Source organism: Centruroides sculpturatus, unplaced genomic scaffold (genome assembly GCF_000671375.1).
Source record: "Centruroides sculpturatus isolate CEXI.00-Female unplaced genomic scaffold, Cexi_2.0 scaffold1299, whole genome shotgun sequence".
NCBI lineage: Eukaryota > Metazoa > Arthropoda > Arachnida > Scorpiones > Buthidae > Centruroides > Centruroides sculpturatus.
In genome coordinates this window covers 56,344-72,456 of record NW_019385522.1, presented here as the reverse complement: position 1 = coordinate 72,456, position 16,113 = coordinate 56,344, and the positions used below count along the sequence as shown (strand labels likewise).

Sequence of the window (16,113 nt, the reverse complement as noted above, 5' to 3'; positions counted from 1 at the left end):
AGCAAAGGCGACGAATCCGATCATCGGTTCGTTGATATTTGCTGCACTCCCTCGTTCTTTGTACGCTCGTTAAGATGTTAGAATTTTGTGTATTAAGATGTCTAAGTTTTGTGCAAGTGGTTTTTTTATTTGTTCTACTGCGGTCGAAATTGTACAGTACATGTGGTTGTCATTTTACTTCACTAGATAAGTATGCTAACGTCCCTGCTGTGACATTCCGATCATGTGTTGGAAGGGAGGTTGTCAGTCTGTGTTTGTTGTGTATCGCTGTACGTTGTATGCAGTTGATTGTTTTTTATCTGTTACATCTGATTATTTTCCTTATATCTTTAGTAAAAATATAATAATACCTGTTTTTTTTTTTTTTTAAAGCTGACAGATAAGATATATCTAGTTATCATTCTGTTGTAATAATTTTGATTCTAAGCAAAATTTTTGAAAAACCTACGTTAGACTATATCACTAATATGAAAGCCGTCGTCTGTATGTGTATGAATTCCTTGTAACTCCTGCAATTTTTGTCCAATCCAGATGAAATTTTGGTTATATTTGTTTTATGTTCTGACGAAAAGTATAGGTTACTTATTTTGTGGAAATATTAGCTATAGAATAAACGTTTTATCGATTTCGGATCGGTGATCGCACTTACGTTGCAGTGACGTCAGTGACCTCATTTAGTTCATGCTTGACAAGGGAAATTCCTTTAAGTTGCATTTTAAAATATTTTGGCAAATGGCGTATTTTAAACTTACTTCATTAAATTTAAACTTAAAAAAAAGAAAAAAAAAAAAAAAGATAGCTACACCGTATCACTTCTATAACAAATTTTTTAAAATATTTTCATAATGACCACATGACGTTCTACTATCCAATCGGAAGTAACGATGTAACAAACCCGTTATTTAGAAAGTACTATCGCTCATCTAATTAACGCGCATACAATTCATCTTTGTTTTATCAACGTGGAATTAAAAAGACTTGATATTTTGTCAAAAAAGGTGGGGAAAGCATAAGAGTATAATTGGTCAGGTAAATTCTAGATCTAAAAGAATAAGATGGCCATGAAGTCCGACTTGAGCAACTTCGAGTAAGAATGGCTTTGTCAAGAGCTGCAGAAACATGATCACAACGTCAATTATCGAAACAATATTAAGGTGTCTATTACTAAAGGAAGACAGGAAGGAAACCTTTTAAAAAACAACAGTGTGTTTACTCAGAATGTAGTATATAAAGAAATTTCATAAAGAAAGATTTTAATATTTTTAAAATATAAATACCATCATCTGTTTATGTGTATGTAAGTGGCTCAATAACTCCTACTGGCCAAGCGGTCTTCGTACCCTGAACACTGGGAGTTCGGTCGTTGGTTAGCGCCTTGCTCGGACCGGCTGGCCATGTCGAGTTTTCCGGGTTTTCTCCACGTCTGTAACGCCTAAATATGGTCCAGTTTCCCTTAAAAGACATCCCGGAAGGCACACCACACCCTCTAGGCAGATCGCTCAAGTGTTGTGTTGCCATAACTTAACAAGCAAACAAACTATAACTCCTACTATTTTTGTCCACTTCGGGTGAAATTTTGTTTTGTTGCTCTTTGTGTTACAACAGATAGTATAAACTACTGTACTTAATTTGTAGAAATATTAGCAACTCTTCTTGAATGTTTTGAAATCTCTACTCTTCTCAATTCTTCAGTCTCTACTTTCTCATAAAAAGCATTCCTTCATGCTTGACGGGGGAATTTCTAGTTCTTACATAAAAGAATAAATACTATTTTACGGAAATAAAACGTTGGTTCTCTCCTAGACAATATGCTTTTAGACCAAAAAAAAAGCACACCAACAATATACGTTGTGATTATCATACTTATCTAACTAAAAATTTAGATGAAAGCAAAATTATTGGTAATGTTTCTTTAGATATTACAAAATCATGTTCGTAGATTATATATTAATTTGTAAACTTCATAACTCTGGTATACGCGGATCTATGTTGAAATGGCTTAAATATAATTTAAACCATTTCAATATAGATCCGCGTATTAAAAAATAGATTATATGCTATAAGAATAAATAACACATATTCTATTGTATTTCCTTAGATAGATGTTTCTCAAAGATCTATCCTAGCATATTACTAGGCCACATCCTATGTATATATGGCCTAGTAATATTTATATATTTATATAAATTATTTGATAACTGGATGAAAAATTACTTATTTGTTATGTATGCTAACGATATAATAATCGCTTGTAGTTTATTATCGGTAGCTGACTTACGCGAAGAAATAAACACGGGGCTAGATAATTAACTGCATTATTTAAATGATTATACATTATCTATTAATATTCAAAAGACTTATGGCTGTATATATTCTAATCGAAATTCCTCGTGCGATGTTAATGAAGCAAGGTTCTTTATTGACAACACTATTCTGAATAGTTTCTATTTAATTAATATTCATGGAGAAGATTCGTTTACGAGTATTCATTGACACTATAAGAGGACGTTAATCTCCGTTCGATTGCATATAGTTCTCTTATAATAGAATTAAATTAATATCTTAGTTTCCCTAATAAATTTAATATACAATAGAGAAAATGAATTCCTCATCAGTTTGACATAAATTATAGTTATTTCTGCTGTGGTTATACAATTTTACATCTTATTTATTGTACATTATAAGTAAATAATTTTAATTCTATATAAAGAAAACACGATGAAAAGGTTTTAAGATATAGTAGTAGCTAGTGTGTTAAATGATTCTTGTCTAAAAATTGTTAATATCGAAAATTTTCACTGATATTTTTTGTGAGTTTAAAAAATACGTCGTATTCATTTTTACGGTTAATTCGTTCCGAAGGTATGTACGCAAGTTAAAATATCGCCCAAGTAGCATGGTATTAAAATGCGATATATTTTTAATATATAGTTTTAAAGGTTAAGGGATAATTAAAGCTAAACAGCTTTTGCTTATGGGAAAATGAACAGAGAGAACTTATTTTCTTAAAGTTTTTCTCATCTGTTATTAGCCTAAGTATACGTAAGTGTTGGTGTTAGTCGTAGGCCGAAAATATCTAAGATATCGTAAGCGAATTCGAATTACGGAGAGATTCGTTAAGTGGAGGACTTAAGTCGTGATTCCACTTGCAAGTTTCCAGTGATGGTTGAGAACGTTTGGCGGAAGATATGTAGAACTTTAGAAAGCGTTGGGACCTTCGGAAAATCGTTCGGGACCTAGTTGGGACCTTCGGAAAATCGCAGACGCTACGTCTGCGATTTTCCGAAGGTCCCAACTAGAAACGTTAATGAACTGTCATATTTTCGAACATTGGTTAGATTCTATTAGTCTTACGTCATATACTATCAGTATTAGTTGGCAGTGAGTCTTAACAGAAGTGGAAAATATTCGATACATTGGAATTTTTCTTAGAGGCTCAGCGAGCCGCTAGCGAGATGCCTCCGTTGTAGAATTGTTCTCACCTAACCTAAATCTTGAGCGGTCATTTTTTTGACTGCAATACGTTCCCTCTGTTAAATATAACAGCCGGGAAAGTAAAAATATTTATGAAATTTGTAAAGGTTGTAAAATTTATTATTTTGACTAAATATTACATACAATAAATCTAAATTTTGTTACTTAAATACTTTAAAATTAATACTGTGATGATAGGAAAGGTAGTAAGAAAAGGAACCCGACAGAGTGCTGAACCAGAGCCGATCTGTTTCTGGACTGTCCTGGATTTTAGCTATGGATCTTTCTCCTTCATTAGAAAATTTTTATGCAGTGAAATATATTCAAGAATGAATTGCTGAGAGAAGTTAATTACGTGCATTGGAAATCGAATTCGTTTTGAACCTTCGAAGCTTTGTAGGATAATTATCCGTTTTGTCCAATTTGTTATTTCTCATTGTTAAAGACTTAAATGACAAAGAATAATTTTACGTTTATTTAACTTTTTTTACTTGATTCCTTTTGAAAGTTTAGTTCGGATTTTAATTTTGATGACTTCATAATAAAGTGAAATTTTCAAATCTAATTTTAGTAACTTTTGAAAATAATTCGAAAAATGTGAGTTAATAATAATCGAATTCTTTCCGAAAATTACTAATGAAATAGCACGGAAATATAAAAAATTCTTTCTTATTAATATTAACGAGATTTTTCCATATAAAAAAAGACTATCATTTTTCTTCTGTTCTTTATACAGATGTAATGAATTCTATTCTTTATAATAATCGATTTGATTCTAAATTTAAATAAGAATAAAAATAATTGAAATGCATTATAATTAATTTTATATAACGCACGTTATCATCATACGTTAATATATGCTATGTAAAAATTTAGAATAAAGTACAGTATTATTATGTAAATATTTTGGTATTGCTTTTATATTTATGAATTGTGAATATTTCTCTACGTATAGAAAATTTTTTATGGCAGTCGTAAAGACAAGACGCAAAATTATATGCAGACAAAGTTTTTAATTTCCAATTTCGATTAACGTAAATAAAATATCATTAATCTCTATTAAAAATATGCAGACTATGGATGATATTTTAATTTGTGCTAGCTTTCTCCTAGTGATTGTTTCTCGTTTAACTGGTTGACTTGAAGGTGATCGACTCAGTAAAGAAATATTTAGTTTAAAAAGTGACAGATGGGTTATAGATGGTTTTTATATTCCTCGGAATATCGTTTTTAATAACTAGATTAAAAAAAATTATTTTCAGCTTAGAAATGTTTTACTTTTATTTGAGAAATTTATATTTGATAAATTTTTAGACTATTTAACAATTTCCAAAATCGAAAACAAGAATTTCGTCTTATAAATTTATACAATATTTTAAAAATTTATGCATATTAATATTCGTTTCTCGATCAGATTTACGTCAGAAATAGTTAAATTGTGTAATTTATATTTAATTAAAATTATTTTCAAATATTTAATTTTTATTAAATAATTTTTTTGCATTATCTGTGATATTTAAACACAAAATTGAAAATTTAAAACTTCTCTATGAGTAAAAGCAGATTATAATTTTTGAATTTGTAGAAAATATATTTTGAAATGGATTAAAAATTATATTTGATTTAATTATTATAATGGTTTTTCTTTAACTTATTTCTTAAAAATAAAAACGAATAAATAAATATATATAGAAATGAATAAAAAATTAAATTGTAGAATTAATGTTTCCATTTATAAAATGTAAACTGTTTCGAGAGAAGGTTACACGAAATAATATATAGTATATAAAAATAAATTACGTTGTCTACAATGACAATATAATTTTAAAATTTAAATTATAATAATTATAAAACTGTATGCAATCATACCACACAAACTTTGTAGTCACGATATTGTAAAGATTAATACAATCTGATGCTATTGGAACGAATTTTAGGCTGTCTTACTTAGAGCCACATTTTTATAAACAGTAATAGCAAAACTATTTAGTGTAGAGTCTTGATGTACAGCACAAATGATACAAACTCGTCCTTGAAACCTGTCTACATTTGAAACCTGTCCTGTTACGCGATACATCATCTGACCAAACTGTCTAAGTTTTTTTTTTTATATCATCGACAAAAAATTTTCATCGGCTTTGGAATGAAAGCAGTTGATAAAATTGATAAATTTCGTTTGGAAAAGCGTGATTGTTACAATATAATAATTATCTCGTAAAGGATATGTTTGTGCCTAGTACTGTTTGGAGATGGGTAATCAGCCAAGCGTTGATGCAAAAGGACAGAGAAAGAAAAAAATTGGTAAGACTATAAATAAATTTTACTGTTGACAGCAAACTGATTATTTTGCTGTTATGTAAAGTGGTTCAGTTTTATTTTTAAAAATTATCAGAAATTATTGTGAATTAGATTCCTCTAATTGGAATATTTCTTTTAGTTACTCGAAAAATATAATGTTTATTTTTAAAAATTTGATTTTAAATACTTTTTAAATCATATTATTAATATAATTTGTTACATTTTTAATATTAGTAAATGTTTACGTACGTGTATGTACTATCTATGTATTTATATTTTTATGACATGCCATATTATATATATATATATTAAAGACTTATAAAATATTTATAAAAAATTTAATAAATTCATAAATATTAAATAATCTAAACGAAAATATATTGGAAAGAGTATTTTGTCAGCAAATTCATTAATTTTAAAGTAGGTTTAAATTAATATATTAATGAAATTAAAATTAAAAACAAGAATAAAAACAATTATATTGTTAAAATTTTGTGAAGCTGTGATAATATTGTAGATGTAGATTTTTAAGAATTGTAATATATAAATTTTAAAATTGTTTTCTGTATAGTATTCAATGTCAATGAACTGTTTGGAGATCAATTAAGAATAATTCAGTAGCTTATATGGAGGTTCATCTTCTTGCTTATAACTCAATAATTGCAATTGTCTCTGTCTGTCACTGGCTATTTAGAAATATTCTGTTACAATAGAAAATACTTTATAAGAAGCTGATGATTATTAATGTCTGCATCCTAGTTGTTCTTAATTTGTGGTAAAGACAGAGTATTAAAAAATAATAATAATAATAATAATCTATAAGTGTTGATATGGCTCCAAATAAAACATTGACATTAAAAGAAATGATGGAAATTATTAAATATCACAAATGAGAGAAGGGCAGAATGAGAAAATTAGCAAGAAAAGAATTCAAAATTGGAAAAATGCAAGCTGCAGAAATTGTCAAGAAACAACAAGATCTACTCAGCCCTCTCCATTGATACAAAAAAAATTTTTTTAATTTGTTTATTTGAATTTCAAAGCATTGCTTTTAAATACATTTATAATGCCAAATATGGTTTATTGGGTCATCCACAAAACGACTATTGTGCATATGTTAATAAAAGGTCCTTATTAATTATTCAAATATTTTTAATGTTTGAATTAACCTCCTCTTTGAATTCTAGATATTCTACTGACTCAGCCATTGACACCATAATGATAACAAATGACAAATTTCACAGTTGCAATATATGAACAGCACTTTCATTGTCAACATGGTCATAAAATAGGTCTGCAGAAATGATATATTACATTTAAAGATATTTATGGGGAATTGTCTGGCATTGATCATAGTATAGCAGTGCAGTGGAAGGCTAAGCTTTCTTCCATTATTACCAGTTAGTCCTGTTTTATATTTATAATATTTTGAATAGAAAATTTCATTCTCCTATTGTTCATCTGCTCATTTAAAAATATTCTTAAGTTAAAATGCTGTAAGATTAATAAATAATGGAATAGTAATAATCTCCACATCTTAAAAAATTTTATATGTATAAAAGTTTTAAAAGCTTCCTCAATTTACTCATTTTGTAAAATTTCAAATTTTTAAACACCTTAAATTTAAAGCTTTTTAAATTTTCATCTATTACTGATTTATTGAATTAAAACTTTTTAAGTGTACAACTAAAATAGATTTTATCTTGATGTCTGTGTTAATTCTCCAAAAAATACTTGTTTAGTACTTTATTTTTGTCATCAGTTACAATCTGTATTGTTTTGCAATCTTGTTTTTGCAACAAAATAAGTGACCTGTAAATTAACACCTTTGTCTTTACACAGATCTAATAAATTAAAAATTGAGTTTGTTAATAGGTTTTGATTAAAATTAAATCTTATTATATTAATTAACTATAACTGAAATTTAGATGTAGGAAATTTGTTAAACGAGGAAAAAATCATTTGTCATTAGACATTTCTAATTGAATGTATAATAAATAAATAACTATATGTATTCAAAATATTTTAATTTATTACTTTTATTTGTTTGAAATTAAAAATAACTTTTCAGAATCAAATCCATTTTATAAAAAGTTTTTTAATTAAATTAAGTTATTTGTTTTAATTAGCTAAAAATTTTTTACTTAAATAATCTGAATTATTTTTAGTTATGGACCGGCTTCGTAAAAGTCTAAGAGATAGTTTTAGAAAAAGAAGGGATCATGTTCCAGAATGTAGCAAACCACACCAATGGCAGGCTGACGAAGCAGCAGTAAGAGGTGGAACATGCAATTTTTCTGTAAAGGTAATAATCTTTTGTAAAGGGTAAAAATTTATAAATTTTTTAAATAAATACCAATAAAACAAGACACTTTAATATATAGTTGGCCTACATGTTTACAGTTTGATTACATTTCTACAAATGCAGAATTTGCCATTTCAGTTTTATTAAACTCCAAATATCATTAACATTTATATTGGCTAACATTAACAAATTTTTTGTTTTACTGTATTTTAGGAATTTTTAGTAATTTTGATGTACTTATATTCCACAATCACTGAAATTGCTTCTAGACAACAATATAAATGATGTTCTTGATTTCTGCAACAGACTTGTCACATAAAAAGTAATTAAGTTATGTTATAGGTGAACAGAATATTTTTATGAGTTTAATGACACTGTTTAGATTTTGTATTATTCTTCTGTGAATGAATCATGTATTTACTGGAGTGAGTGATATTATCATGTCTTTCATGAAAGTAGAGTAGAGCAAAGTTTCACTTTACTCTACTCCATTTTCATTAAAGACCTATCTTGGTATCAGTTTTGCTAATTGAAAGAAATCGAAAGAGGGTTTTTTCTTTTACAAAAAAGGTGAAAAACAAAAGTAGCATTTAGTGTTTGTTACGTCACACTACGGAACCTGTGACCGGTGCTCCGTACGTATGTGTTAAAATATCTTGACAAACGTTTTCGAGCGTTCATTGGACGCCAACCCACCGTTTCCTCCCCCTGCCGCACGACCGCACACACCGGAAGAGACCCCCTCGAAACCGACACTCAATCCCGGAGAATAATATACACTCCGTCCGGGGAATTCCTTCAGTTGACTTGAAGAAGAGCGATTGGAACGCTCGAAAACGTTTGTCAAGATATTTTAACACATACGTACGGAGCACCGGTCACAGGTTCCGTAGTGTGACGTCATTTTCATCCCGGTGCTGTGGATAGAATAGTTTCTGCATTTAGTGTTTGTTTTACAGTGAGCCATTTTAGAGGCATTGTGCATCCCAAGTAGTGAGAAGCATCTCAAAGCTCCTTTTCTGAAGATTACATTCAGTATTAAGTCCCCATAACTGAATTGTATGTGTGAGTGTCTGTGCTTTATGTAAATTTATTTTATATATTCATTAGCAAATGTAAAGAGGAAATATGGAAAGTTATTGCTTGAGTGGATTGATCGGTACACAAAGAAGGCATTCTGTTAAGTTATCTATACTTAAGAAAAAATCATCCAGTCTTTTCAGTAAGATGAAACACAAAATGGTGGATGATGATGAAAGTATTGGAAAAGTGAAATTTAAAAGAAGTAATGTATTGATTGATTTGATTGGTTTTTGAGACAAGGACAGTTTCATAGCTTAAAGATTACTTGCTGAAGAGAATATATCTGTTTTAGTTTCACTAACTATACTATACTTTTATTTATACTTATTTACATAAGCTGTATTTGTAATAATAATCCTGCTTTTACTATGTGTTATTATTGTAGATTTTGTGTTGTTTGGTATGGTTTAGTAAGTTATTTTTGCATCTGGGAATGCTCAAACATTTTTTCTATGTGAATGAATGGTAATTGCTTCTTTATGCCATTCAACTTACAAAAGGTTTCACAGGAACACTACTTTTGGATAGCAGGGGAAACCTGTATAAGGGATTTTTTTCTAGTGGATGAGGTATTCTTTAAATGATAAAATTCATTTTCATCTTCAGTCTTTGAATTTCAGACTTTTTATGGTTGAAATTAGTTATTTGATTGAAAGGGATATGTGTGTTATGGACTAAGTGATTAATGGGACATTATTCATAATGCCAAGCCATTATGAATAATGACTAAAATGGCTGCACAGCCTGATAAATATTGATTAATTTATTAAATTGATCAGACATTATGAATACAGCTACATTCCCTTTGGACAGTTTGATTTTCAAAAAAAAACTCCACTTTTTTTAAGAATTATTTATTTTTTTGTGAATTATTTCAAAGTACTTTAAAAACAACATGCATTTTTTTTAAAATAAGTATTATTAACTATATTAATTAAAGTAATATTAACAAAAAATATTATTAAAAAATTTACACTTCAATAAAAAAAAGAAAACTTCTGGTATGTCATTTTTGGTATAAATTATATAAAAAATTAAGTACTTTTTTAGTTTATTTATTTGAGCAATTAATATTTTGATGACATTTAGAATTACATAATTTTTACTTTGTAATTTGCATCTATTAGATTTGCAACTAATTTTGCAGCAGCATCAACCATAGCCTTGGCCTTCAGAAATGATGACATTCTTGCACATTCACTAAGCAAAATTTCTGCACCTGATACTATATGTCTCCAACAAAAATGAAGTTTTCTTTACAAACAGTAAATGGTTTCTGGAATATATTAGGCTCAATAAGTCATGCTTGGAATGTAGTTTGTAAAGGTTTTTATCTTCAATTCCAACACTGATACCTAAAATATTTTTTTCCATCACTGCATGCTCAATCTACATCTAGTGATGAATCCTTACGCTGTCATCTTGAATGGTGCCTGATCCTCTACAGTTTGTGTAACTTTGACTTCCTTTATCGTTATTAGTTTAGAGACTCTTTTTAAAACTAAAAAGATTCTCTAAATCTTTCTTCTTATTAATAATGGTCAATGATTTGTCAAGTATAAAATTCTTTAGTCCAACTTTTAACTTTACTCCAAACATGACCTTATGGGGGATGCAGTTTATGCTAGTATGATATGCTAAAGTTTTTCATCAGTTGTACAAAACATAATTCTTCCAACATTTTTTAGTATTGTTTGTCTGCAATCAAGAACTAAGCTTATTCTGTATGTTTTGATTACATCTTTCTACTGAACCCTGACTTTGTGAGTGTCTCGCTTTCCATGCACCATTTTTAAGCCACATATTACACATTTCTTTGATGACATTATTGGCAAATTCTCTGCCATTATGTCTTTGTAGAATACTCACAGAAAATTATAAAAATGTCTAAAAGATCTTAGGCTACATTTTCAGCTCTTTTGGTTTTTAAGTGTTGTAGTTGAATGAATTTAGTTAGGTGGTCTTGGTACTGTACATGAGTATATATTTATATTACTCACCGGCTTGCGACTGTATATCTATAAGGTCAACCTGCTGACATCTTGAGTTCATTTCATTACTTAAAAATTGGTTTAACTACTAAGTCTTTCTTAGGAACATTCTGTGTTTTCTGAAGATTTCACATAAGTTTAAGTAAATTACAATCATTTCCCTTGTATTATTTTTATATTTTGTACTTATTTCTTTTTCCATATGATTTCTGTTGCCATAACTAATAGCAATATGGACATCATGCAATATTTGAAATATTTCTTCAGTGTGAATGTAATATTTAATCAAATTACCTTGTATATAACTTCTTCGTGCACATCGGGGTGTATAATAAACAAAAACCTACTTACTTGTGCCTCTAACCGGTGTATAATAAATAATTTTGTAAAAACAAACATTTTCTGAACATCTTCCGTGTCCTTCTTCAGGTAAAACGGTTGGATTCCTTATTCCCGAACCTTATTCCCGAGGTTTGGGAATAAGGAATCCAACCGTTTTACCTGAAGAAGGACACGGAAGGTGTTCGGAAAACATTTGTTTTTACAAAATTATTTATTTTTGTATTTCTACACACCGGTTAGAGGCACGAGTAAGTAGGTTTTTGTTTAAATTACCTTCTTTTACAGACACAATTAAATTTTATATTTCTCCAATAGATACAACATCATATCTATATAAATGCTGATATTTTTCCAGTAAGTTTAAAGTCACTTCGATTTTTGACTCTCTCACTTTTTGTATCAACAAATATGCTAATTTTGTAAAAATTTCACTGTTCCGATCTTTTGCTGCTATTAACTCATTTAATAGGTTGTTGAAGTGGTTATTTCTATTACTTAATGATTGCTTTATGATTGTTATTTTCTTTTCAAAAGAGAAAACACTATTTTAAGAGGCAAAAGTAAAATCTAAATGTCTCACGAGATTAATTAATGGATGCACAAATTTAAAATTCAATATCAAATGCAATATGCACATGTAACTCAGAACTAGTGCTGATTGGCTAGCATATGTTGGATGATCATCCTCAAGATGATATTATCACTTTGCCCAACCAGTAGATAGCAGTATTCATAGTGACTGGTTGGTCAATCTGATAAATTATGAAACTTATTACAGTGCCTAATTTTGTTTGTCATTATTCATAATACCTATATTAATCACTTACTTGTTAGTCCATAACATTTGCACTATGTAAAATTATTTCAAGAATATACAATGTAACTTTTTTTTGGCTGTCTGACAGTTCTTTAGCACTGAATAATAATAAAGCATTTGAACTGATTGATCTATGCCACACATTACATTATTATAATATCTAAATTTGTTTATTTTAACTGAATTAATTAAATTATCTTATAATTAAGTCTATTAAAAAGTTTTTTGTTTCATACCAACTATGAGAGAACTCATGTAGATATTTTTGGCAAAAATAAGCTTTTGTTATAAAAGTTTAGATGAAGAATAAGTATAATTTGAGTATAACTATACAGTAAACTGTCTAGTTGAAAATGATATTAGGAAGCAATTCACCCAGTGACATAGCATTTGTCAACATGTTAACTGACAATCTTACTAAGAATACTGTTATGTTTGACTAATATTCCTTTAATTTCAGTAAGTCACTGTTTCTTGTCTTATTTTCCCAATATATGCTTTTACACTTTTGGTAATTCTTCCACATTGTTACGATTTTCAAATGTTATTTTCAATGCCAACAACATATCATCACTCCAGATCCAGAAATTTCTAACTGCATTTCCTCCATAATAGTAATTTCCTAAATACTTAATAATTTGGCATTAGGTGTTATTTCTTATAAATTTAATAATTATAATTAATTTAATATTTATTTAATAATTTAGAAAATTCTGGAAGAAAACAATTGGCCCAGAGTGAGACTCAAACCCACAACTTCTACTTACTGTGTGGATGTGTTGTCAGTTACATTACCCAACCTCCATCCAAACCATTGCTTACAGACATTTAATTTGAATATAACTGTACTAGTTACTCACAGTGTCAACTGGGTGGGGATGACTCTATGCCCACAGTCTATGGTCACCCATTTTGGCACTCAGTCAGCTATTGCTTTACTGCGGCATGGTAAATATATATAATATATGATATATATGTATTTGTATGTATGTATATATATATACACACACACACATATATAAACATCTCAAAGTTTGATAATTAAATATGCCTGGAAGTGAGGGATTGGATGGAAGTCCAGATAGCATAACTAGCAACACATCTACATGGTATGCAGCTGTTGCTGGTTTAAGTCCTGCTCTGGTCTGATTCTTTTCTTCCAGAATTTTCTAAATTATTAAATAAATATTAATTTAATTATAATTATTAAATTTAATAACATATGATGCCTAACGTCTACTTCTAGTGCCAAATTACTAAGTATTTAATTATTAACAATACTGGTAATGTAGCACTCATTTGACTGTATTAGAAACACTGAAAAGCTAATTTATTTCCAAATACATTATGTGGAAATAAATTTGTTTCCATATAACATATTATCACTAACATTAACTGTATCTGGTCTGTTAATGATGGTGTTTGAAATACTATTGAACTATGTCATTAATTTCATTTTGACTTAACTACAGCACTGAATGCACTTTAACACAACTTTATTTTCAACAGTAGTAAAACAGATAGATTAATTAGATGTATTAATAAAAATTTCTATCAAAATTGATCTATCCTAAGCTGGAAAGTACTTGTACAAAGATCATATAATCTTGATATTCTCCTTTGAAAGAGTACTTTTTGTTGTTATTACTTTTGCACTTGGCACAAATTCATGTTCCATTTTTTGTGTTTTGTAGAAAGGCACCATGTGCATCAGTTCATCTTTCTGCAGAGATGTTCTGTTACTTTTGCCTTCTTTTTTTATATACCAAATGTTTTTCTTTTGTGTAAGGAACATTTTTTGGTAAATTTGTTTTTTTTTTTTTTTTCCAGAGACAACTTTGTAGTCTTTAAGCATGTTCTTGTGTAGTAGTCTGTCTACAATAATGAGAATGAACTTTTGGAAAGCTATCTATATGCTTTCAAATTCTTTCTTGTGCTTTCTTACTAATTTTGCACCAGGTTTCTTTTCCTCATCTGTCCTCTGAAGATGATTCAGACAGGACAGAGGACAGATTAAGCCCACCTACTTTTTAAATGAAAGTAATTACTTCTCTGTTGTCTGATTACCAGAGTGGACAGATGAAATTCTTTGCAGACACATACTGTATCATCATTGATCACAAAATAGTAAGAATATGTTTGAGGTCTCTCAGATTCAACACACTCTGGTTGAGTCCTCTGTTTTACATATCTTTCTGTTGTCTTGTCATAGAAATTATTTTTTTCATTATAATATAATTGAAGATAATGTTCTGGAATATTATCTTTAACTGTTCTGATGGTATCTTCTTCCTACATAAATAGTGACAGTTCTGAAGACAATCTTTACTATGTTTTGTTTTTGCATAGGAAATGAGGACATCATGAGAATTGATGTATTCTTCATGTTGATGCTTTACTTTTTTCACAGACACCTTCCATAATTCTTTCTGAACTTTTCATTATTTGTCTCATGTTTCTAAAAAAGCAAAAAATAAAACTTAGAATAATGCATCAGTAAGGAGTATGGCAATGTATTGTACCTGTATTGTTTACAACATCAGTATCAGTATTAGATGGGCCAGCATCAGTACAAGCGATAGTTTGATCTCTGTGTAAAAATATACTGTAATGTAACATTTCAGACTTACAAAACAGAGTTTTTACAATACTGTGCTTACCTGTTCATCCATCCTACTTTTATCATCAGAATAAGTGGCATAAAATTCTTTTCTGCCTGCCTGATTTTCTCTCACACCGTCCCTGTTATAAAAAAGTCTGCTTATTTGTTGAATATAAGATGATAGCAATATTTGTTAACTTCAAATTTGCAATGATGCACTTGCAAACAACATGTTGCATAAACATGCTTGGAAATGAAAGGAGATGACTTATTGGTCAATGGAGATAGAACACTTTGATTTGGAATAAAATCAGTTATTCAGAGTTAGATTAAAATAAAATAACATTACTTTCCCATAAAGGTAAATGATATCGTTCTTTCAATTATGCAGAAATGTAAAGTAGCAGCATGAGAACACAATGACATGAAGAAACATAAATTTTGCATTAAGTGGAGTTAGAATAATCTGGTTCTGGGGAACAATATATAGATGACTAATCCATAATTTTCAAGTTTGTTGTTTCCTCTTTTCTGTACAACAATTTACTTCTTCCAAATTATTTAAATACATTTTTATTTTAGGCATTTTGTATAAAACATGTTGACAACTTTTCTTACACACATCATTCTTATGCTCCAATACTCTGATTTATAAATTTCTTTTAATCTATACAATTTTTTCTATTCTTTATAAACACTCCTAATTTTATTGCTGATTTCAAAGTTAACTTAATTAGAATTAAGTCTTTACTATTGGCATCCTATCATATTGGATGCCAATAGCAACATTATCACTTTTAAAAATATCCTTCCTGAAACTTTCTGATAGTCATTTTAAATATATTGTATATTCACATTACCTGTTCTCACTTTTACTTGTGTCTTCAATATTACCAACAAGCAACAAAACCTTTACCATCTCTATCCTTATTTTTTTTTTTACAGATCTCTTCTGGAATAAGTATAAATTTAAATTGCTTAGAATGGAATGAGATAGCCTGAAAACATTTCATTTTAAACTATTATACTTTTTGAGGAAGGTTTGAGTTTGATTTGAACAATTTATCATTTTTCATAGAAATATTTAACCTGCACATCAAAATTCATGAAAACTTATAGAAGAAAATAACTTATTTAAAGAAATTTTATGTTTTTTATGTTGTAAATATTTTCATTTAGGCTTAAAATAATCCTCATACAT

The 16,113-nt window shown here is 28.8% G+C and overlaps 1 protein-coding gene across 1 annotated transcript in view; it reads left to right on the top strand.

The window, feature by feature from the left end:
- Positions 1 to 5,542: 5,542 nt before the first annotated feature.
- LOC111639781 (protein numb-like) overlaps positions 5,543 to 16,113 on the top strand; it is a gene marked incomplete at its 3' end in the record, with an annotated part of 42,507 nt that continues 31,936 nt past the window's right edge. The window contains exons 1-2 of the mRNA XM_023385723.1: positions 5,543 to 5,775; positions 7,941 to 8,077. Of these exons, the coding sequence (XP_023241491.1) occupies positions 5,724 to 5,775; positions 7,941 to 8,077 (189 nt within the window). The remainder of the gene's footprint in view (positions 5,776 to 7,940; positions 8,078 to 16,113) is intronic.